Below are 25,523 nucleotides of genomic sequence, written 5' to 3'. Positions count from 1 at the left end.
GGGACTGGGGAACTGGCCTGTGGTGATTTTCTGTCTCCCTTTCTCCTTCCTCTTTTCTGTCCTCTGTCCTGAAAATATCTTTTAGTCTTTTACATTACTACCTTTGGACCTCTGGCACTTAAAGTCACACTCACTCTTGCACTCCAGGTTTCCCACATAAAAATATCCATTCCCCAAGATAGACAATGGTAATTATGTTTTTAAATACAGGCCCGGCAGGTTGTTTGACTTTAATGTTTGATTTCATTATTTGATCATCCAATTGAATTTATAAATATGTGAAAAATACAACTATCTTGGCATGTGTTCACTGTAAAAGTCACTTCAAATGCAATTTTGGTAGTGATGTTCCTAGTGTAGGCAGCTTGGGTAGAGGCTGGGCTAGATCAAGGCCAAGTCCTTTCTGCTTAGGGAAGCATTTCGGCAGACATGTGAACAGCTGTATTCCCACTCCAGATACCTGCACCCACATATCTCTGTGATCATCAGTGTTCTGGTGATAGTGTTAATGTAGCAGTAGAGTGGAGAGTCTTTCTTCTTTCGTATTGGTATGGAAAGTACCTCAGGTGTTTGACCACCTTGATGCAGGGAGCTTTTATAGCACGTTCAATACTCGTGTGTCAGGTTTGCGGCCAGTTAGCGTAGCATCTCAGACTTCTCATCTCCACAGAATTCATAAAATCCATTCTGTTACATGAGACTGCCCTTCCTCAATGATAGTTTGCAGGCCAGTGCATAGAAATGTCGATATCTCTGCTGGCTTCTCTCATATGAGGCCTTGTAAGCATGTTTTCAGGGAAGGAGACTTGATTAGGTACAGCCCTCTCTGTTCTTAGTGAGTTAATGACCTACTCCAGCCCCATTTTTGGCTTTGGTGTGGTGGAGGAACACCCAGTGATTGTACTTATGCAGCAGAGTCAAATTCTTTAGTTTTATTATGGAAAACATCAGATGAGTAGCTACAGAGGATCTTTTCCCATCAGCATCTCGTAAGCCCCAGAGTAGAAGCAGAAGTAGGGCAGTGGACTGGTGAATGGATGGCATGCCTAAGTTTATCTCAGCATCCGTGGGATGTTTGTCAGCCTTGGTTCAGGGGGGCAAGACATGAAAATAGATTCAGGAGCTAGTTAGACGATTCAGAGCAAGTTCAAGAGAGTTGGGAAGCTGAAGCGAAAGACTTTTTCTTTGAATGTGTTTTGGTAACCCATGAAAACATCTGCTGAGGTGGGTGATATTTTCTTTAGGGATTCTTTCCTTATGCTTCTTCCAGTTTAGAAATTGTAGGCCCTGAGAACATATATTCAAGTCCTGAGTAATAGAAGTATTCAGAAGGGCATAGAGTAGTCGGTGCTTTGAGAGGGGTAGCATAATGGGCAAATGTCAGGACCAGCATGGATGATGTTTAGCCCTCTGTCATTCCAGCACTCTGCCTTAGCCTGGCTTCTATATACAGGGTCTGGCACAAATAACGCCCCCCCCCCCCTTTTTTTATTACAAAACCTTTTATTATAAAGTCATAAGCATGTAATTCTGTAACATAATCATTATCACACTCAAGCAATGACATTTTAGGTGAAATGTTCAAATTAAAACTACACCCATATTATTCTCCTACCAACCACAATGAAGCAGGCCTCCTGCCAGACCCTGTACTTTACAACTTGGTAGCGTGTACAATTCAACATCATGATTTATACTTATTAAACCTTATTTGTGTAAATGCATGCCCATTTTTCACACATTGGAAGGCTTGTAAAAACACAGATTGCTGGATGCCACCCCAAAGTGTCCAATTCTAGGTCTAGGGTGGGGCCTGAGAATTCACATGTCTGATATGGTCCCAGGTGATGCTGATGCTGCTGGCCTGACCACACTTTGAGAACTAGACATTCACTGGGGAATGCTACTCAGCCAGGGCTGGTTGAATGAAAACAGTAATAACATGAAATCCTAACTTACTAATGGTAGAGTAATGAGATTTTGTTAAGAGGAAATACTTTCAGTGATAGCAATATGTGTGTATTTTCCTAACCTCAGTTCATGGGGAACCTCATGTTCATTTTTAAAAATTATGTCCTATAATTACAGGATTCTCATGCTAGGACAGACGTTCCCACCATCTATCCTGGTATAACACCCTTTTTTAAATTAAAGAAGACACAGGCTGCCAATGTTGAGATCTCTTCAGTTTCACAATTTTTTTTTTTAGAAGTGGAGCCAGGGGAAGTGATTAAGAAGACTATGTTAGGGAAGAGAGCTTTCAAGAGGACTAATTCCCCCCAAAATAAAAGGAACCTTTTTAGTATTTAGTTAACCATTTAATATCCTTAAAATAACTTTAGCCCTGAAGTTGATTTTAAGTGTTTTGCACCAAAGTTTGTAGCAATTTTAATATAATTACATTTTTCCAGTTGTACAGATCCTTTGCTGGCTTGGGTCTACAGTCCTACGTTCTTGGGAAATCTGATACTAGACGCAGCCCAAAGAAAATCTTGATAAATACCAACTTTTAGAAGTATTAGCTATTGTAATTAGACAAGAAAAAGAATCATTCATAGCAAAATTCCCACAAAGAAGATGACCTACCAGTTACTGAAGTTTTTAGGAGTTTAGGGTAATTAAAATATTTTGGTGCTGTCTTGATTTTAAAGGAGCCAGTACAGAAAGTCCAGAAATGGACCTAAAGTTGCATTTAGTATTATATAAAGAGGTGATTTATATCAGTAGGGAATAGTCATCTGGGGGGGAAAATACAGTAGAATTTCTTCCTTACTCCCTACACTAAAACAAATTCCAGGTGGACCAAAAATTTAAACTTAGAAAATGAAACTATAAAAGTAATAGATATTTTCAATAATGTTGGGGTCGAGAAGACTTCTGGAAACAACACAGAATTCAGAATCTGAAAAGGGAAAATAACAATAAATTTGAATGCAAATTTAAAAGTAAAAATTTCTGCAGAGCAAAAAATTACACACACAGGCCATAAAATCGAAAGAGAAATTATGAGCTGGGGAAAATACTTGCAACCCATATAATAACTAAAGGGCTAATTCCCTTCACATATAAAGTGTTCTTGCAAATCAAGGAGAAAAGACCAATAATCTAGTAGAAAAATGGGTAAAGGGCAGAGACAGGCAATTCATGGAGAAATAAATAGCTTATAAATGTAGATACAGATGTTTTGGGGTTTTTTTTTGTTGTTGTTGTTGTTAGGAAAATTTTATTTGATAAGAAAGGATCTCAAATCCCAAACTTTAAAATGCAAACATCTTCAGGGCTTGCCAACTGCAAGGTATATTATTGTATAATTATTATAGGGCTTTGTGATTATTGATAAGCTGAAAGCCAAATCCATTGGTCTTTTTGTTTTCTTAAAGTGATACAAATGTTTAAGCTCACTCTTTTTTTTAAGTATATTTTATTGATTATGCTATTACAATTGTCCCACTTTTCCCCATTTGCCCCCCCCCCCTGCACTGGGTACCCCGCTTCCCTCTAGCAATCCCTCCCACCCAGTTCATGTCCGCGCGTCGTGCATATAAATTCTTTGGCTTCTCCATTTCCTGTACTATTCTTAACCTCCCCCTGTCTATTCCGTACATACCAATTATTCTTCTTAATCCCTGCACCTTTTTCCCCATTCTCCTCTTAAGCTCCGAAGTCCAAATGAATACCAGTTTTCACCTATGAGAATGACAAAGATCCAAACGTTAGGTAACAGGTAGTGTAGGCAAGGGTGTGGAGAAAGGAGTACTAGCATACACTGTTAGTGGGTGTGAAAACTGGTACGCCCTCTGTGGACTGCAATTTGGCGACATCTGTCAAGTTTTTAAATAAACATGCCATTTGACTCAGCAGTTCCAATTTGGGTATCTCTGCTTCCAGATGTATAGTACTTGAAGATGTTGTCAAAGGTACTGTATGGAAAATTGCTGATCAGAAGAGGATTTGTGGAAGTATTACAATCAGAAATAGAATTCTATGCAGCCGTTAAAAGGAACATTGCAGGTCTGCATGTCCTTACAGGGTGTAATTTCCCGTACTTTTAAGTGAAAAAAGCAAGATTTAAAGCCGTGTACATGATACATTTCCATTTGTATTTTAAAAATAAAAGGAAAGAAATAGTCAATAATAGATTTTAGTTAACCCATCATATCCCAAATGTTTCAATCTCTAATGAATATTAAAGCTATCAGTAAGATATATTATCTTTTTTGGATGAAGTCTTTGTATAGTTGATACTTGTAACACATCTCAATTTGGACTGGCCACATTCCAAGTGCTCAGGAACCGCACGCAGCCACTGGCTGGTGCGTGAAGCAGAGTGGGTGTTGGGTGTAGAGTGCTGGCCTAGAAGTTCAGAACCCGGTGACTACAGCTAATGGCTGTGGGAATGCACAAGGAACATACTTTTTCCTGGACTTCGTTTTTTCTCAGAATATGAAGGATTAGACTAGAGTTGTAAAGTCCCAACTTTAAAATTTAGGGTTCAGATATATTATTTCATATCGCTTGTTAAGTCAAAAATGTAATTGTGTGTGGTCTTGTGGAGTGACAGTATTTCCACCAGCACTCCTAGAATTTTGTGTTCCTAAGTAAAGCACACTTCATACTCTAGGGACTATATTGTTATCATGAGAGTAAGTTTCTTTGTTTATTGGTTTGTTTAAAGGAAGGATGTTAACTAGCTGCATGCATGATCTGAACCATGATCTGAACCATGTAGAAATTGGTCAGCTCTTTTAATACAATTAAGTCCGGCTTGAGGGTTTGCTGATTCTAATGCTGCACGGAGAACTTGGAAAGAGTAAAAGAGAGAACAACATAGACAACATATAAAGAAAGAGGAAATATTGAACGAGAAAGAGTTAGAAAGATTTTTTTCAGTACAATTCTGTTTATAAAGTTCATTCTTCAGAAGATAGTAACCAGTCGTTTTCTTTGAACAACAGAGAATGAGAATATGGACAGTGGGTCTCAGCCATGGCCGCGCGTTGGAATCATTTGGGTTTCTTTTTAAAATCCCAATTCCCCATTCTGTACCCCAGACCAGTGGTTCTTAAAGCGTGGTCCCCAGGCCAGCAGCAGTAGTATCCCCTGAGAACTCGTTAGATATGCACATTCTCAGGCCCTACCCCAAGCCCTACTGAATCAGAACCTCTGGGGTGGCGCCCAACATTCTGTGTTAAAGTGCTCCCCTGGTGATTCCCATGTGCAGCCAGAGTTGAAAATTCTAGAGCAAGAAGGATTTGGGCCAGGGATAGCAGGTGGGTTTCATAGTGAGTGCCAGCTCTTCTCCTACGTGGGCCATGGGGATGGAATTGGAGATGGAGTGCAGTCACCTGCTAGGTATTTGCCATTCTTGATTTTGGGTAATGTATTGACATTACAAAGGGTTGGATGTTGCAATTCACAAATAGAAGTCAAGAAGCATCCTATTTAGTTGGCCAAAGGTGGGGGCAGGTAGAAAAGGAAAAATACCACCGGAACAGAAGCCACAAAAGATTGGGGCAGGAGGGATCAAGTATATTGGGAAAATGTCCTAAGTGAAGACATTCCAAATAGATTAAAGTATTTCATATGTGTGCATGTGTGTGTGTGTGTATGTATATATAATAACAGTTTCTTAAAGAACTTCAATTGTCATGGGATTTTATGCCCACTTTATGATCTGTCATGAAGTCTATTTGATCAAAAAAGTACTGAAGGCTTGTCAAACCTTTTATTATTTGGCATTAAAGGATACGTTTCTTCTTAACATTTTGGATTTTTGATAAGAATGTACTTAATACAGGTATGTTAAATTCAGAATGAATTAAGCCAGAAAATAAAATATATTTTCCAAGTATAAACAGGTTGGTACTGACTGAGAAGGAGTTAACGTGTCACATTCTTTTGATTTCTGCTCCTCCGGAGAAATCACAGTATCTGTAATTTCGGAGGCATATTCTGAAGAATGTTATATTGTGATTTCTCTAAGCTGAATCTTCGAAATCTGTCTGGGAGTGTTCAGCCCTGACAAAATAAGAACGGACCCATTATACCATCAGATTCATTTGATTTTTCAAAAGTTAGCGGTAATATGCTACAGATCAGTGGAGAAACTCCTTTTGCCCTGCCTTGTTATAAGGCAGACAGAGGAAAGCAGGCTGGGCTGTGTTGAGTGCATCTGGAAGTTCTTATTCAGATATCGGCAGTGTAACTTCTGCGAGCCCTTTCTGTGTGTGTTTTTCTCTTGTCATCGCAGAACATTACATTTTACATGGAAAGTCTGTTTCGTTCATTTCCAAGAAGCTAGGCAGTGTAACAGAATTTGTGCCTCTTAGAAAAAACTGCTCCTTTACTATAAAATAGAACCTGTCTTTCATACCTGAGTAAAACAATTCTGATATAACTTTTCTAATCATCACATTTATTTCAAGGAAGATAATAGTTTTTTTGAGACATTTATCAAAATGATTTTGATTTTTGTATTAATTTCTGACTGCTGAGTTTCTATTTTTAGATTGTCTTGTGAATTGGGCTCTCTGAGTATAAAGTGTTTCTCAGCACATTGGTGATATAGTTGAACATCTTCCTCAAATACAAACACATGCATTTCAAGAGCATTTTGGACAAAACCACAGTTAATTATTTACAGGAAAAAATTCATGTTTTTTTTTTTTTTTAAATTAACAGTATTTTCTCACCTTACGTTCTGGCATTTAAATTATGAAACTTCAGCTCGGCGTGTAGACTTACCTTGTATTGCCAAGAGGAGAGAAGTGGCTTTTCTGCAAAGCTAAATAGTTTTTACTTTATTGTCTGCTACGAAACAGCTGCTGAGACCAGAAAAATGCCGTCTCATCACTGAGCCTGGGGTGTCCAGAAGAGGCAGGGAAAAAATGACTGTAGCTCTCTGTCTGCCCTGGCACTCTCCTCCTTTCTCTCCGTTTTCACTGCTGTGAAGAGCAGGAGAACAATATTCTGCAATTAAGGATTCCATTAAGTTGAAGAAAAGAGCAAATGGGGGATGTTTGTTCTCCAAGCTGAAAAAATTTGTCTGGGGTAGGGGGGGATAGTGGTAGCGGTATAGAGAGAGGTGGGTGGAGAGACGAAGTCAGGGCTGTTTGTTGAATATACTGTTAAGGACTGTTACCATCCTAATTAATCAAGTTAGAAATTACAGCTGTAGTCGGTTTCCCCCCAATTCTTGTTATCAATTTTCTTCTCTTTTGAGACAAAGCAAATATAAATTTTGTGTTCATTTGTCATTCGTTCTTTGACTCCAGCATCTCTGAAAATAACAATGTAGCACAAAAGCCCAGTATTTACCTAGTTGTAATGTGGGTTGCCATGGTGTTTTGCAAATTATTGCAATTATGTTCACCATGCGAGTCGCCCTTGGTAACTGGCGAAAAAACTGATAATCCTGTTTTGAACAAAAGGTCAAATTGCTGAATAGAAAGTCTTGATTAACTAAAAGATGTACAAAGTGGAATTATTTCCTACCATTCAGAAATAGTTCTTGATCGGGTTTGGGGGAGGGGGTGAGTAAGTACATCTGATTACTGAAGTACAAAGCATTGAAAGGATGTTGTCTTGAGCCTTTCATGTAGTCTTAATGGTGGCTTTTTTGTCAAATTTACCCATTTGCGGCATTGAAAGAGGCAGCTGCATTTAAGCTGGAGAGACGGTGCTTTTTTCAAGAGTTCAGTGCATGGAAAGTTCTCAGCAGTATCTGCAGTTTACTAGTAGCCCCTGGTCTATTAAAACTGATGTGCCGCATTTGAGCCCATTGCTCTCAGTACTTGTGAACCCCTCTGGCTGATGATCTAATAAAGTGCTCTTACTGGACAATCTCTGATCAGCTACTTAAAAAGGAGCTTGGGGGAGGGGGCCAAAGGGAGCAGCCTCACAGGCAGTCAAACTTGGTGTAGGCCTGGAAAGAGATGAGTGGCTAAACCCTAAGGCTTGTCGCGAAAATAATCTGTGCTAAGGTTATAGCCTCAAGTCCTCGAAGCCGTGATCACATTTTTTTTTTCTGGAAGGAAATCTTAATTTTATTTCATGTTGAATACAAAAAGATTAGAAATGTGTTTTTGAAATAAAAAATCCACCTTGGTGAGATTTGTTTCTTAAATTACGGGCATTCACAAAATACGTGATTCTGTGCTTATCATGTAAAACCAAAAGTTTCCCAGGTTATATCCAGAGGTCAAATGGATTTCTTCTCTTCTGAATCTGGCAGAGCGTCTGGGGGGAGTGAATTTCGGAGGGAGGGGGTCCCTTCTTTTTTTTAATGGCCACCTGAAAAACCAAGTCTCAAAACTTTTGAGAGTGTGTGAAAGTGGCATGAAAGCAAGGCAAACCTTAACAAGTTTGTGAGTTTACATTCTACATCACCTAGCAACCCCCTGGCTCAGCCAGATCTCTTGTCTACCCTTAGTTCTGTTTACAGACTATTCAAACAGTCCTTCGAAACCATGCAAGATATTCAGTTTCATTAGTACCATTCTCAAGGAGAAAATAATTAAAGTTAAATGAACAAACATTGCCTGGTGATGCTTTGAACGCCATTCTGATTTCAAGATGTCCTTTAAGGCAATTGCGTATATAGTTCATTTTAACATTTGTTGCTCCTTACCCAAAGGCATATCACACTAACCCGTACTGATAAATTCTAGCCTGCAAACAAACAAACAAACAGTAAAAGCTCCTTTTAGCTAGACTTCAGCGAAGAAAAGAAACTCTGCTCGTAATAAGGTTATAGCATGTCCTCCTGATTGAATTTTTAAAAATTTGATTCCTACCCTGGACATAAACTGAACTGATGCACGTGTACACTGAATAAAGGCAGGGGAGGAGACATGGAACAAAGCGCCTGTCTTTAAAACGGGTTTATCACCTACCTTCATAGATCCAACATCATAAAGAAAAGTGTTCAGATCACATTCCCCAGAAGGCTGTGTGGGTTTCATCGAGTGGCTTACTTTAATAAATCATTCTAATACCACTAATACATGCCCTGCCACTTCCTACTTGAGAACTGCTTGTATGCTTAAATTGACCCTTTTTGAAATTTCAGAACTAGTATAAAATATTTTAAAGAAAACACTATTTTATGTGCCCCCCCCCTCCCTTTTTATCATAAGCACATTCCCGGAAAATTTGTCTTGGTCACAACAACACACACGGTGTAGCTCAAGATACTTTTCAGATGGATTAGTGATTTGCTTATATTGAAAGCTCTTGTCAAAACTGTGTCTTCCCTCCTTAAAAGCAGTTTTCTGATTATAAAAACAATATATGATTGTAGAAATTTTAGAAAATACAGAAACAGAAGAAAGCACCTAGAGGTAACCAGTGATGGCGTTTTAGAGTATTTCCTTCTAGTCTTTTTTTCTGGGTACATATTGATGAAACTAAACCTCGAGCGTACTTTTGTGTTTTTCTTAAGTTTTTTAAAAGATTTTATTTATTTATTTTTAGACAGAGGGGAAGGGAGGGAGAAAGAGAGAGAGAGAAACATCAATGTGTGGTTGCCTCTCACACGCCCCCTTCTAGGAACCTGACCCGCAACCGAGGCATGTGCCCTGAGTGGGAATTGAACTGGCGACCCTTTTGTTCGCAGTCCGGTGCTCAATCCACTGAGCCACATCAGCCAGGAGATACTTTTGAAGTTTATTTCTTAATGTATGTACATAGGGAAGGTGATATTTTTTCAAGAATGAGAAAACTTGAGAGCAGGTGTGGTGGAAATAATTAACAATTTTTCTTAGAGGCTTCAAATGAAAATAATAATATAAGCACCAGAGTGGCCATTTAACCATCTCATCCCATTTGATTCTTTTATTCCTTTTCTTTGTTGAAATAACTATATGCCTTAACTGGCACATCCATTTATAACCATTCATGTTGGAAAGTCGGACATTCATCACGGCTGGAGTATTACATCCCCAAGTTACTTGTAGCTTCACATAGGAAAAAAAAGGTCTTTTGTGAAAAAAATTTGTAATACAATAGAGATTAATGGAATGTGGAGAGGAAAATGCTTTCAGTTTCTCATGTAAAGTGAAAGCAGGGCCGCTCACAAATCTTGTATTCTTATTATTTGTATTTTGTTAGATCTCTAACATCCACAGTACATGGCTGGGTTGCATGAGCTCTTTGTGCTTTGTTGACAGTTGACAGACAAAGTGAAATTATTCCTGAAGCAAGGTACTGTGTACTTAGTTGTGACCTATTATAGCCTAAGAATGTAGCTTGCTTTTGAGTTGGGTGAATAGGGAGAGTATTTTATAGAATGGGCTTGAATATACTTAGAGAGATTTTTAGCTGCCCATACAGAAAGATACATGTTCCCCTTTGAACTCCCCCCCCAAAATGTAATTTTCCATATAAAGTCATTTTAAGTATATTTTCTCCAGTTGCTTGCATCGAGACAATTTTAACTGTTCTGGTATTGTCCTGCAGTGGTAAAATAAAAATTGCTGGTAATTGTTGGCTTTGTCTGTTCACAGTATAGCAGGAGAAGATGGTTTGCATGGGGCTCTTTAATGTCCCTCAGGTACATCTTCTGATGCTCAACCTCTGATTGCAAATTAAAATAACAAGGCTGCGATATTGGATTTGATGTGAGGCAAAGCAGAACAACTTGCTAATTATCATGCAATATACAATTGCTACGGTTGGAATTTGTCCACTTGTAGTGCTATTCTATGTGTTTAAATGAGGACCACTGTTTGCATCTAACCTATCATAACAGTTTGGGAGTGCTCCATTATCCTTTCAGCAAACTGATAGCAGAGCCTGGTCCTTGCACAAATGATAAGATCAATAAGTTTCAAATAACTTGGATGAAATGACATGTGACTGTTCATTTAAAGAGATGTCTTACTTTAAAAATCAATTTTAATAATATTTCAAAGTCTTACATTGACCAGCGAGGCACTTTCCACAACTGTTTTGTTTGATAATTTTGTTAAAAATATTTTTGTGTTAACTTTGGTGAATAGTTAGTTTATGTATATATATTTTCTGATTTGCTCCTTCATCTGCTCCTCTGGTACCTTTCTGTGACTTAATAATCACTCTTTGACATGCCAGCATGCTGCAGTGTGGAAAATTTAACTTTAAAAGCAAAATTACATTCCTATTAAAACTTCCCCTGGAGGTCTTAGGACAAATTTCTCCCCATTTTTGGGTGTAAATGTGGGTCAAAAAGCAATTTGTTTTTTGATATTTCTGGAAATCCCAAATCACAACATGTCATTTGCAAAGGCAGCTGTAGGCCCAACAGTGCACTATCTATAAGAAGACCCATTTTACACTGGGGATAATTCTGTGACAGAAAAATGTGACTCCCAGGGAACCCCAGAACAATTATAATGGTTTGGGGTAAAAAGGGAGTTTGGTGTTCTCAGAGTGCATCTAGTTTGGGGAGAGGAGCAGTTAAGGCTAGTACAGAAAAATAGTAATAATATGATGAATTCTAAGAACGCGCATGCTGGCACACCTGGCCCTGTGACCCTGTCGTCGCACTCCTGGAGAGCCATTACAATTTAAATCACACCTCACTGCATTACTTCATTGCATTGCCTCTTGAAAATCTCTGTGCACCCCAAATAAAGCAAAGACCACCTCCTCTTCCCTCACTGTCCAGTCTGCCATCTGTAACTTCAAATCTAGTATAGTTGTGTCAGGAGAAACCTGAACATTTCACTTATGCTGACTACATAGTTGTATTATTTTGCAATCAGATTGAGATGCAGCTCTGCCTAATCTTACCCGTTATTCCTCATTGGGATTCTCTGTCTTGAGATAGCACCAGGTGGAAACTGACGCGACTCTTCCCTGGTTAGAATAGTACATCTTTAATATTGTATTGTCAGCTGTAGCCCAGTACTGGAGGCATATGTAGGATAGTAATATTTTACATTTATTGAACTCTGTGTGGGCTTTCTTATTTGATGTTCTTAACAACTCTAATAGGATAGGTATTATTCCTGTTTTATAGACGACGAGACTAAGGCTCAGAGAAAGGTTCGGAGACTTATACAAAACTACCCATTAATATGAAGTCAGTCCAGAAAAGGTTCAGCCATTCTTAATATAACGAGAATGGTGTGCATGACATTGATGTAACCTGGCAGCCAAGGATAATGGGCTGGAATATGCTTGCATGAACAATGACGACTTGACTGTACTAGTCAGTGGGGGCAGTACATGCCATTGAGTGAGCGTGTGTACTGTGTGACCATTGCATTCAAAACGATGAGTGAGTTGAGCAACAAATCTGCATCAGATTTTGCTTTAAGCTTGAACATTCCTCCACGGAAACTATTTGGATGATTCAGAAGGTTGCAGCTATGGGCAGCTGGTGATTGGCAGCTTCATTATGATGATACACTTGCTCATGCATCATGTCCTGTGCAGAGTTTTTTGGCAAAATATCAAATCACCCAGGTGACTCAGGCCGCCCCTACAGCCCAGACCTGGCGCCCTGCGACTTCTGGCTTTTCCCCAATCTAAACTCACCTTTGAAAGGGAAGACATTTCAGACCATTGATGAGATTCAGGAAAATACGACAGGGCAACTGGTGGCAGTTGGGAGAACTATGTGAGGTCCCAAGGTGCCTACTTTGAAAGGGCCTGAAGCGTCATTGTCCTATGTGCAATGTATCTTGTATCTTCTTCAATAAATGTCTCTATTTTTCATATTACATGGCAGAATACTTTTTGGATAGACCTCATAAATGGGAGAGGAAACCATACCCAAGTGTAGTTTTTCATAACCTCAATTCTGTATTCTTCATTGAGTGTGAACCTTTGTGCTAGACTGTGGAGGACACTGCCAATTCCAAAGCAAGTCATTTTCTGAGGGCCTGACCCTCCATTTAAGGAGGTAAAAATAAGATAATTCAGGGACAGTGCAAAGCATTGTGTGCTCAGCTGTAGCTGGGATACAAGGAGAAGTCCCTGAGGGTTGGAAAAATATCATAGGAGAGGAATGAAGTGGTGCTCAAGGAGTAGGCACTGTAGGCAGAGCTTCTACAGCAGGGATGTCAAACTCATTGTCACCGGGGGCCACACCAGCCTCGTGGTCACCTTCATAGGGCTGAATATAATTTTAGGACTGTATACATGTAACTACTCCTTAACTAGGGACAAGGAGCTCGGTGCTGCCGCTGGGTAGAAACAAGATGACAGGCTGGATAAAACAAGGTGGAGGGCCGGATTCGGCCCACAGGCCTTGTGTTTGCCACCTGTGCTCTACAGCATGAGTAAAGACAAGGAGGTGACATTAAACAAAATGTAATGAGGATGGTGAGAAAACAAAACAGATGGAGCAGAGAGTTTATGTAAGAGAATGGTGAGAAAGGAGGAATGGGATGAGGCTGTAAAGACTGGAAAGCCAGACCAAAACATGCCTTCTTAATACTCTGTGGAAGGTATACAGTTGGGTGATGGGAATGGAGAGGCCTTACGAAACTGTACTTGGCCTGGCTTTGAATTGGCTGTGGGAGAGTAAAGTCAGGGAAACCAGGTAGGGGGCTATTGCTGTAAATCGACTGTGAGTTCTGCTGCTTTTATAGGACAGTAAGGCCAGGGGGCAGGCTTGGTGACTGATTGGAGCTGGGAGAAGAAGGACCCACCATATATTTGATTCAAGAGTAAGAACTACTGTGAATTTTAGACCCTTTCCTTAATATTTTCCATGAACTTGCCCTTGTGCATTTTTCTTTTTTTGCTTTTATTCATTCATTTACAAAGGTCCCCCCTTACCTATGGGGGATATGTTCCAGGACCCCCAGTGGATGCCTGGAACCTGAGATAGTACCAAGCCTTATAAATATTGTTTTCCTATACATACATACTTATGATACAGTTTAATTCATAAGTTAGGCATGGTAAGAGATTGACAATAACTAATAATAAAATAGAGCAACTATAGCAAAATACTGTAAAATAAGTTGTATGGATAAAGTTATGTAAAATAAGGGTTACTTCCCCAAAAGCACTGTGGTACCTCCACAGTCATCTGATAACCAAGATGGCTACTAAGTGACTAATGGGCAGGGAGCATGTACAGCATGGAATCACTGGACAAAGGGATGGTTCACGTCCAGGGCTGGATAGAGCGGGACTGCTCAAGAGTTTATCAAACTACCAGGACAGCACATGATTTAGAACTTACACGTTGTTTATTTCCAGAATTTTCCATTTAATGTTTTCAGACTGGGGTTGACCACAGGAAATTGAAACCATGGAAAACAAAACCATGGATAAGGGCGGGGGGAGACTACTATATTCAAAAGATATTTTTTAAAAGATTTTATTTATTCATTTTTATGAGAGATTGGAAGAGAAGGAGAATGAGAAGGAGAGAATCATCAATGTGTGGTTGCCTCTCGTGCGCCCCGTACTAGGGACCTGGCCCACAACCCAGGCATGTGCCCTGACGGAATTGACCCGGCGACCCTTTGGTTTGCAGCCCGCGCCCAATCCACTGAGCTACACCAGCCAGGGCCAAAAGATATTTTTGAGTGCCTCCTATGCACACATTTGCATGTCTAGGTGATTTTTGTGTGTGCATCTTTCTAAAAGCACAAACATACACAAATGGATAGCAGTTTGTGTTTAAGGGACAGCTGATAGGAATGCCTCAGTTACAAGTGGAAATCGATCCCTTAGTAGCACGTACAGACAAAAGCATTTCAGTTGAGGCCTCAGAAATACAATTCAGCAATCAGAACCAATCGGCATGTGACACAATTTCCTACACAATGATTTCAGGGAATTAGTGATGCTGAGACTAAAACAGCAGGTGATAGACCTTTGCATGTTTTAGAAAGTCTTTGTCTTGCTATTGGCCAGGCTGGCTTCACCTCTTTTGAACCCTCTACTTATAAACATGGTTATGATAAGCATCTGAAAACTTAATGGCTTTATGTCTTTTATATATATATATTTCTTTTATATACACACATATATATGTGTATATATATAAAATTCAGAATATTTTTATTTTTTCAAACCTCCCAAAATGTGTGTCCATAAAAGAGGGATGCAGAAATATGTACATGAAAATATAAAATATACAAAGTATGTTAATGACCTTATTTCTGTGGGTTATGACAATTTGCCACTTTGGCATGGCATTGCATAATTAAATGGACATATTTGATAGTAGATAACATGCTTAGTGGTTCTGGAGGTTTTTTTAAAGCTGAGACCTTTTGCCCTGACGAGTGTGGCTCAGTTGGTTGGGCATCATTCTGCAGAGTGAAAGGTTGCTGGTTCAATTCCCGGTCAGGGCACGTGCCTGGGTTGCGGGTTCAGTCTCCTGTCGTGGTATGTAGGGGAGGCAGCCGATCGATGCACATCGCTGTTCCTCTCCCTCTCTTTCTCCCTCCCTTCCTCTCTCTCTAAAAATAAATAAATAAAATCTTTTTTTGTAAAGCCCAAACCTTTTTATAGGTTGTACTTACAAAGAACTATACTTTATTAAGTGTTTTTTTTCTTCGGTTGACTTGGCAACATAGTTTTGGGCTGTACATTATTTCCCAGCATGGGAAATGAAAATAAGTTTAGTTTTCTCTCTCTGAGTAATAATTCAAAGTGAATTTATACAATGTTAGTATTTTCATTTCTTTTGTTTTCAACACCCATGAAAGGTGAAATTCACAATGAGATCTTGCGGTGCACAATTTGCCCCATTATTGAATATTTTCAAAGACCTGGCATATTTATTTTTTTTAACAACAAAAGTTTCTTTGAAAGATAGATTTAGTACAGTCAGTTATTATCTGTTGGGGGAACAAAGGGTTAACCAAAATGTACTTAACTAAGGTGAATGGAAGCAAAGATTATATTGAATATGATTAGGGCCTATTTTCCCCATAGAAGAGTTTTGTTTAAAATAGACCATGACCAAAAGCTTAATTATCAAAATAAAACAAGAGGCATAAAGAGTTCCAGGCTTTAATATTTTTTCAGCCCCAGTTCCCTTCACAGTTATCAGCATGTTTAATTTCCATGCATAATAGCATGAGTTATTGTTGTCATTTGTAAAGGGAGATTAACAGATAGTAAGTACAAACAAACCCAAATAAGTACTGAATAGAGAGAGGTGACAAAGAAGAAAAGACCTCTTTAATGTTAATTATAACTGGTAGGAAGTCTAGACAAATTATATTATTTGTTTTTTATATGATTTGAAAGGACATTTAGTTAGTAACTCTGTCAGAGATAGAGTTGGATGTTTGCTTTAGGAACAGGTGAGGTGACAATTTAGCTTCTCCCTGGTTGGCAGCTCACCTAGTGAGTCTTGAAGTTGTCGTACGTTGAGGGAATCAAGTTTTAAAAACATCTGAAAAGAACAAGCTTATTGAGCATTATATTTTAAAAATTAAAAAATAGTTTTAACTTCCAGGCTGTGTTCTAGTGCTTAATAATTTATTGTATCAAAACATGATAGTTGTGCCCCAGCTGATATGACTCAGTGGATTGAGTGCCAGCCTGAGAATCAAAGGGTTGCAGGTTCGATTCCCAGTCAGGGCACATGCCTGGGTTGTGGGCCAGGTCCCCAGTAGGGGGTGTGTGAGAGGCAACCACACATTGATGTTTCTATCCCTCTCTTTCTTCCTCCCTTCCCCTCTCTAAAAAATAAATAAATAAAATCTAAAAAGAAAACCCATAATAGTTGCTACCTATTTTGCTTACTTATTAAAAATTATGTTTGGAATTGAGTGAATTACAGCTGTGGTTGGCACTGTTAACTGATATACATTCCAAAGTGTATAAAGCCTCAGGTAGCAAATATAATGTATCAAATTCAAATGAATAAGAAAGGAGTCGTCCAGTCCTACATTTTTCATACATGGTTTGCTTGGAGCCTACTGTTTCCTTTCTCAATATGCCTAAATGGTTACTTCCAGAAACAGCTAGTCTGACCTTTAGTGTTTATAGGCTGCATTTAAAACTGCTGCTGCTATTAGCCCCACTGTCCCGCCCTGTGTTCTCCATACCTAGCACAGGCTAAACCAAAGTATCTCGTTTCTTTAATTCTGAGGAGCCGTTGATTATGAGCTGCACTCTTAACAGCTTTTTCGAAGGAAATATAAATACGTCATTGAATGTACATGTCAATTGTAAGTGCATCTTGAGTTTTGGAAATATTAAGATGTGAATAAAAATGTGTCATTCAATCAAGAAAATGTGGTCCTAGGCCCTAGGAATTGTAACAAACGGTTGCCTGTGACCCAGAACCATTGATTCTTTATTCTAGTTTGTCATCTTTTGCTGTGGTAGTAGTTGTTTGTCTAAGATAGGCAGGGCCCACGTGACTCCATCCCTTCTCTGTGTTGTTTTACATTTATAGTTGCTACCATCAACTTGCTACCATCAACTGAATTGCTTTTTCTTTGTGTGTATGGACCTTGTCCTGTTTAGATTGTCATTTCCTGAAACTCTGCACCTGGGAGCTCTTTGCCTATTCTCCACAATGTTAAATATAATTCTTGGGCATGTATTAAAGACTTCATAAGGATTCCTTGAGACCCTATACCTGAAAAGTTCAACTTAAATATTAATAGTTCAGCCTGTTGACTGAAGGTGGGACTGAAGCTTACTGTGAATGTATTGACTAGATGAATTTTATATGCTTTATTAAAGGTAGCATATTTTGTTTCAGTCAGAAACTTCACGTTGTACTTTCTCTGGGATAAAAGTCATTAATGGAGCTGAAAGAACTGGTTTGGAGTGCTTTCCCTTGAGTTTGGTTGTAGCTACTTCCAAGAAGAGCCGATTCTGGGGAATGAGGTTCTTTAGCACAGCAATGAATGAGGACATCCTGCAGCTTTGGATTAATGCTGTGTGGCCATATTAATAAATGGCAGGCAAAGGTCCCAATGTAATTAAGCAACAATTGTATATACATACTGCTGTCCTCTCGGGAGAAAAAAACCAACAGGTTGCTCAGTCCAGAAACAGGGAACATGGTTGAACATGTCACTGATGCCTTTTCTTTTTTTTAATCCTCACCTGAGGACATTTTTTTTTTTTCATTGATTTTAGAGAGAGTGGAAGGGAGAGAGAGAAACATCGATGTGAGAGAGAAGCATCAATTGGTTGCCTCCTGTATGGCCCCGGACTGGGGATCTTTGCTTAGACCACCGAACAAACCATCAACCTAGGCATGTGCCCTGACTGGGGATTGAACCCGTAACCTTTCAGTGACAGAACTACGCTCCAACCAAGGCACACTAGCCAGAGCTCACTGATGTCTTTCTTCATAATATCACACACAGCTCTCTCTGGCCTTCATTCTTTTGCACATGTTCTCTCTGCCTCAATTGTCTTTCCTGCCTTCTCTGCCTACCAAACTTCTACTTACTCTTCAAGACCAGTTCAGAAGTTCTGCCTCTCCAAACTCTCTAAGACCCAAAGACAGTCAGCTCCCTACTTTCAGCTCCTTGAGTGGGAACCCATGCAACAAGGGGACATACGTACACCTTTATACCCCCTAATTTGCCTTAGGCTTATTATGGCTAATATATGTAGCACTAAAGCCCCCAGAGCACCTGAGTTTTGCTCAACCCTATTTGTGAAGTCTTGTCTTCCTGGTTTAACAGATATGTTTTATAGCAAACAATGCTGACTTAACATAATGGGCATATTGTCATCACATCTCTATGAGAAAATTCACGGAAGAGCAGCAAAGGAGAGTAACTGCAAGAGGAAAGTGCACAGAGAAGTACGCAGTGACTGTTTGACATGACTGGAAAAGGGTGGTCAGTTGACAATGTCCTTGAAAACATGGCAGCCGGTTTTATGCCTCCAGAGAACATGTGTAAAGGAATATGCTTTGCCCTGACTGGTGTGGCTCAGTTGGTTGGAGCATCGTCCTGCAAAGCTTAAGGTTGCTGGTTTGATTTCCCATCCTGGCACATGCCTAGGTTGCAGGTTCGGTCCCTGGTCAGGGAGGGGATGAGAGGCAACCGATCGATGTTTCTCTCCCTCTCTTTCTCCCTCCCTTCCCCTCTCTCTATAAATTTAAATAAATAAATAAAATGTTAGAAATATATGTTTTAATTTACATGAAAGTGTTGCTTACATTTTGTCAGTGTTTCTCTACACCAAGTGTAGTTGTGAGCACGCTGAGTGTGTTACATCACAACCACAACAAACGTGTAAAGCAGGTAGTGTTGTGCTCTTTCTGTGGAGAAGGAAACTGATCACAGCAATTAGGTAATCAATAGTTACTCAGCTGTTGGGGAAGTCATTTATTTCTATGGTATATTCTTTACTTTGGTAATGGTCTGTACTGATGAATTAAAACCCCTTGGTTTACATCTGCGTGTAATTATATAACCTTTTATTGGAAGATACTTGTTTGTGGAGGGGGTTGTATTTTAAGAAAAGAGAATAACATCTCGTATAATCTTTCTGTAAAACATTATGAGTTACCTAGCTTTTAAGTTTGGGGCATAGAGCAAGTGAGCCATCAGCGAAGAAAGGTAAGGCACTATTTCAGAATCTCTAAGAAGGTTTGACTGAGCTGAGTGTGTCCTGATAACAAAGGGGTCTTTGTTTGTGTCTGTGAAGGTGGTGAGGGGACTGAAGTGTTCTCTCTTTTCTCTGCAGGGCTGGTTGATTTGTGAGGAGCCAACATGTCGTAATCGAATTCGGCACCTTCCCCTTCAGTTCTCCCGAAATGGACCTCTTTGCCAAGTCTGCATGAAAGCTACACTTCGAGCAGAGGTAACGGTGGCATAAACAATGCCAAAGGAACTGTGTGTCGGGGGGTGGGGGGGGGGCTGTGTTTGCCCATTTCTCAGCTCTGGCAAGTAGATATTTGGAATTTGCTTGGTAGAGACATCCCACTACCACATACACAATTTTAAAATATCCAGACTTCAAAAAAATATGCCTTATTTTTTCATGTTAGGAACAGTACTGTATTTATATCTAAAAGAGAAATTAATCCTCATATGGGTCACTCAGATTTCTTTGGTTGCCATTTCATAATGACAGAGAAGAGATAACCATTCCTTTGTAGAAACTAGCTGTTAAGTCTTCGGACTACATCAGAACCCCTATTGTAAGGGCCAGAAAACCTCCCAAACCAGTCCCCTGAAGGGTTTATTTGTATGGCATTCCATTGTTTCTAGGTAGTGGCATAGATCGGTAGTTGTCAAGCTTTTTTTCTACCTTAATACATGCACCTGCCGGATAAGGCAGACACTGTCATCAGTGACTCCCAGCTAGGGAGCACATGGTCTGGAAACATCTTCCTGGTAATTTTCTTTGAGCATCATCAGCCCAGGCAACCATCTCTGAAACTATGGGGAGAGGAATGTTTGATGGTCTTCTGTGCAAAGAGGGTTTTGTGATCAAGTATATCCAGCAGACTCTGGGCTAGCCCGAGTGAAACGGGCTTATTATCACAGTCCGTGCAGTCTCCCTGCCACACCAGACCGTGATGTGCCTCACTTTCCACATCTATCTGGCCCGGGGGTTTGTGAGGATTTTGGTGGGAAGAGAGTGAGAATAGGAAACCTGTTATTTATTTACTTAATTGTTTTTAACCCAGAGGCAGGGTTCTTTGGCCACATTTTCATTTCAGATCTTTGCACTGAAAATGGTTGCTCCACAGGCTAGTTTTAGGAAAATATTTAAGATAATACATTGTCATTTCACAAAATTTAGCAATAACGAAGAAACTGCAAACGGCTACCACCATTGTTGCGTATTCCCTTGTTCTTTTTGCCTATCCACTTTACGGTTTACGTATTTTCAGTCGTAGTGACAATATGCTTTTGTATCATGTTTATCTTTTGTCAAAAGCACCCATCTGTGTTGCCACTTGATTTTCAGTACCAACATTTTTAAATGACAATTTGACCAGCCCTCTCATTGGGCATTTTAGGCTACTTTTACTATCTGTTTACTAGAAAATTGTAACTAATATTTTCCTGCTTGAATTATTTTTTGTTATTTGAAATGTTTAGGATAAGTTCTTATTGACGGCACAAATCAAAATGCATAAATCAGCATGGTCCTGATTTGTATTGCCAAATTGCTTTCTTAGTGTGTTATCCCAGCTTCCACCGAAACCAGTACTTGATGAGTGGACCAGTTTCACCACCACCTTTGAAGCATTTGAACATTATCATTCATGTATGTTTAACTAATTTGATATGTATAAATGTTCCTTGCCTAATCTTGTAGAGCTTTGATAATTAACAAAGTAGAATGTAGATTTTTTTGAAAAATACAGAACACAAAGTGAGAGTTAGCTGTCATAGCAAATTCATTTTACGTCAGTCTCATCGCAAGACTTGCATCCGCACGTGCGGAAAGAGAACAAGAGTATATCTATTTAGTGTGAGTCATCAATCCAATTGTAGACTCCAGGGGAATCACCTTGCTTCAAGAACCCATGCTGCCTTTGAGCCTTTAACATCTAGCTCATCAAGTGAAGTTCACTGAAAATTGAATTACTTCTTAGAAAGTCAGTCAGGTTTATGATTGCATTCTTGGTGAAAGTTAAAGGAAGGTGTATAGCAGTAGATCGGTAACCTTCCGATACACGTTGATGATGTTACTGGCTGCGGTTTAGGATCTATATCCGATTATCTTTGATCATTTATTAACCTTTTTAAATGAGTGAGCCAACACAGGAATTTTGAAATATCTTTTTCCTTTCATATCCTTGTCCTCAAAAATGGTGGCATTTTAGACAGACATTTCTCAGAGTTATCAGCTACCCTTCCCAGAGAGAAGCTTTTATAGCTTTTAGCTCCTTGGATTATATTGCAGCTCAGAACATGACCCTTGGGAATAACCGCAGGTCCACAGCATCCTGGTCGGTGATACGGCCCTTAGCCATTCCTCACAGGGACCTTGACAGTGGACTGAGCCCATTTTTGTGCGCCTCGTTTTGAGTTGCTAGTGATGAGTGGGGAATTTCTTAATTCTATTTATGAGGTTCCCAGGCTTTCCTGGTAGGAAGAAAAAGCTACATCTTTCCAGAAGTTCTCACTTAATATCATCAATGGGTTTTGTGACTTTCAGCGAAATGGTGTATAATGAAACCAGTTTTACCGTAGGCTAATTTGACATAGACAAGAGTTACATTCCTATGGTATCTCGTTGATGTATAACAAAATGATGTTATTCGAGGACCTGCTGTAGTTTCAGAGAAGTTCTCAAATCAGTGGTGTGATGGGCAGGATCATTATAATTATCACAGGGCTTCCGAGGTGTTAATTTTGCAGGATTATGCTTATCTGGTTTTTAAGTTCTGGGTGGCTGTGTCTCAATCATATATTAGTCTCGTTTAAGAATTATTTATTGAACACCTATATCTTAGGCACTTTGCTAGGTACTGAGTATATACATCAATGACCAGGACATGTCCTTATTTATAAACCTGGTTTAACATTGCCTAAATTATATAAAATTGATATCTGTGGGCAAAAATAGTCATTTATAAATATCCATTTGGACAAAAGCACTGCTTTCTTATTGCCTGACACGTTCAATTTTGAGAGTAAAGCACTTGCTTCTTACCGTGCCAGTCTCATCCTCACATAATAAATCTACTCTCATTTAGTCCTGGGTTGCAGTTGGCTTGAGTACTTTCCAGAATTGACTTGGAATATGAAAGCTGGCTCCTCTTCTGGCTCATGTTGCCAGAGTTATGAGAAGAAAGCTCGGACAATTTTGTTCTCAGGGTCTCTCTGTTCTCTTAGATGTGTCTCTCTGCTCAGATATCTTATAAAAATCAGTAAAGTTTTCTTAGGTTCGTGGAAATTAACAATATACAAATTGCTGATTATTTTCTACTACATAGAAAGTGCAAATAAATAACCGGAGTGATAACTCCAAGGTCTACATAAGTTCTTAAATGAATAGAGCCCTTTCCCACACTGCTGATAGAGACAGGACTTAACCAAGTCAGAGAATAAATGTTTTAATAGCTCCTTATTTAAGGACATGGTTTTGACCTCTTAAGGTGGCCAAATCTGTATGGCCGTGAACTGAACCCACAGGGGATTCTGTATCCTGTAATTCGCCAAAAAATAAAGCGTAAGTTTTGTTTAGTTTTCGTTATAGAGCTAAGGTTTTAAACTAAGGTAAAGTTTTCTTACTAATATTTCCATTCTCTTTTTTTTTAAGATTTTATTTATTTATTTATTTATTTATTTATTTTAGAGAGAGGAAAAGAGGGTGAGAAACATCAATATGTGGTTTTCTCTCGCAGGCCCCCTACTGGGGACCTGGCCCTCACGCCAGGCATGTGCCCTGACAGGGAATCAAACCGGTGACCTTTCGGTACACAGGCTGGCACTCAGTCCACTGAGCCACACCAGCCAGGGCCATTTCCATGCTTGATGTGGAGATGAGAAAACATCTACGTGAGGCTCCCTAAGCCATGGTAGAAATAATTTGTGAAATTGTACAGCTCCTGGGGCAGGAGCACTGTGTGGAGCCCTTTATTCAATTCTTTATTCAACTAAATTTCGTGAAGGCCACTTAAGAGGAAAGCAGTAAAACGATTTCTAGTCCTACTTTGGGACAACTCCAGTGTTTCTCCCGTTGTCTTCAGTTGTAAAACTGTTGAAGACTCTTATAAGGGAACATGTACCATACTGGACTCTGGCCTTCAAGGGAGAGTTTTATTAATGAACCTATAATCATTATGTGTTACAATTTCAAAACGGCTGTGGTTGAATGAATTGTTGATTTGATAAGTAGGTTGGAGACACTGAGAAAGTTGTCAGGCTACCTGGGAGTGTCTTGTTGCTGCATAAGATGAAAATAGGAAAATCGTTGTGATCTCTTAGGGTAATAATACTGATTGTACAGGAAGAGAACCATCGAACCATGATGGAAAGCCTTAAACATTTGTATGTAGTCGTTGGTTACCCTCCAGGAGGCTCTGGGTTTTTACCATGAAGGGTGCTTTGGATCTCTGTTATGACTACATTGTACTTGTTCTTTGGTGCAGAAACTGCTGAATTCTATGTACAGCTTCTCTTAACCCAAAGCAGATCCTAGCGTTCCTTTCCAATTGCTTTCATCCTTTCTTCTTCTTCTAGTGTCTGGTAATCCTTGGAGTTTCTTGGCCTATAGATGCATCACTGTAGTCTCTGCGTCTATAGACAAATGGCCATCTTCTGCCTGTGTGTCTCTGCATCTTTTCTTCTTCTTCTTCAGACACCAGTCATATGGATCCAGGGCCCAGCCTAATGTGGTCTGATCTCATCCTAACTTGATTTTATCTGCCAAGTTCTTATTTCCAAATAAGGCCACGTGCATAGGTACTGGGGGTTAGAACTTCAACATATATTGTTAGGGATACAATTCAACCCATAACAGGTAGTAATTGTACTGAGCTGAAGGAAATGGAGACCAAAAGTATAACAGCAGCTTCAACAGAATAGACATTCAGTTCTCTACCCAAGAAACATTAATAGTGTATCATGTGGCAGAAATCCAGGTGTGAGCTGTCCACGATCCAGTGTCATCAGGGGCACCGGCTCCTGCCCTACTGCATCATCAGCCATGCCAGGCTTCCGCCCTCAAGGTCACAGTGTAGTCCAAGATGGTTGCACAAGCCCCTTCAAACCATCACACGCCACAAGGCAGAGAAAAAGCTGAAGGGTCAAAAGGATGCACCTCCCAAGCCAAGTCAATTCTTTTGTCAGCCTTCCTAGAAGTTCCACCTCACATTCCTGCTTACATTTCATGGGCCAGAAGTTATTCCCATGGGTGGAATAGATTTTTTGTTGCTATAGAGAAAGAGTAGACTGGCAGTCGCAGGCCAACCAGCACTCTGTGTGGCAGAGACCTTCCAGTGAACGCTGTGAGTCCTCCCGTTGCCGTGCCTAGCCCATCACTGTCCCATTGTGGATTTTTGGATCCTGTTTCTGCCATGTGCCCAGCCTTTTGTCTACTACAGCTCTGAAGCTGTGATTAGCCTTTCCTCTTTCATCGTCTCCAAAATATTGTGAAAATGTTGAAGTGCATTTATTGCACATGCTAGTGGATAGGCGCTTTCTTCCAGGTGAGCAGTGCTCCACTTTAATCAGTCCCCTTTGTGTAGGAGTGCTCTACCACTCGCTAATTATCTTTGCTTCTAGTTTATCATTCTCCACAAGGGGTCTCTCTCAAGGGGAAACCACAGCATTGCTGACTGGATACTGATGGTCTCGTGGTTTTGTAATGGTTTGGGTCCCTGGAATGAGAAATCATGGGGTCTGTCTCCTTTGACAATCTGATATTTTAAGCAGCATATTTAAGAAGGCGCTTGTTCCTACTCATTTTACCCCAGAAGCCACTTGCTTAAGTAGAGGGGTCATGTAATTCTTCAAAGTATGGCTTTAGTGATTGGCAAGGAGGCAGTTTAAGAGACTGCGTAATGCCTGTGGCCAAAGAATCTTGACGAACAGTGGGAGTGAAAAGACGAGGCCTGAATAATAAATCACGGAATGTGATAGGATTTGTTGTTCGACGTTAACTAATTA

General features: G+C 39.8%; 1 protein-coding gene across 4 annotated transcripts in view; it reads left to right on the top strand.

Annotated features, from left to right (window-relative positions):
• The window catches only part of POLA1 (DNA polymerase alpha 1, catalytic subunit), a 299,926-nt gene that overhangs the window by 182,610 nt on the left and 91,793 nt on the right, over window positions 1-25,523 (top strand). For all 4 annotated transcript variants that reach the window (XM_053917486.1, XM_053917487.2, XM_053917485.1 and 1 more), the window contains one exon: window positions 19,633-19,749. In XM_053917486.1, the coding sequence (XP_053773461.1) occupies window positions 19,633-19,749 (117 nt within the window). The remainder of the gene's footprint in view (window positions 1-19,632; window positions 19,750-25,523) is intronic.

Source organism: Desmodus rotundus, chromosome X (assembly GCF_022682495.2).
Source record: "Desmodus rotundus isolate HL8 chromosome X, HLdesRot8A.1, whole genome shotgun sequence".
Lineage (NCBI taxonomy): Eukaryota > Metazoa > Chordata > Mammalia > Chiroptera > Phyllostomidae > Desmodus > Desmodus rotundus.
The sequence above is the reverse complement of the archived record's forward strand: the minus strand, read 5'-3'. Positions and strand labels throughout refer to the sequence as shown.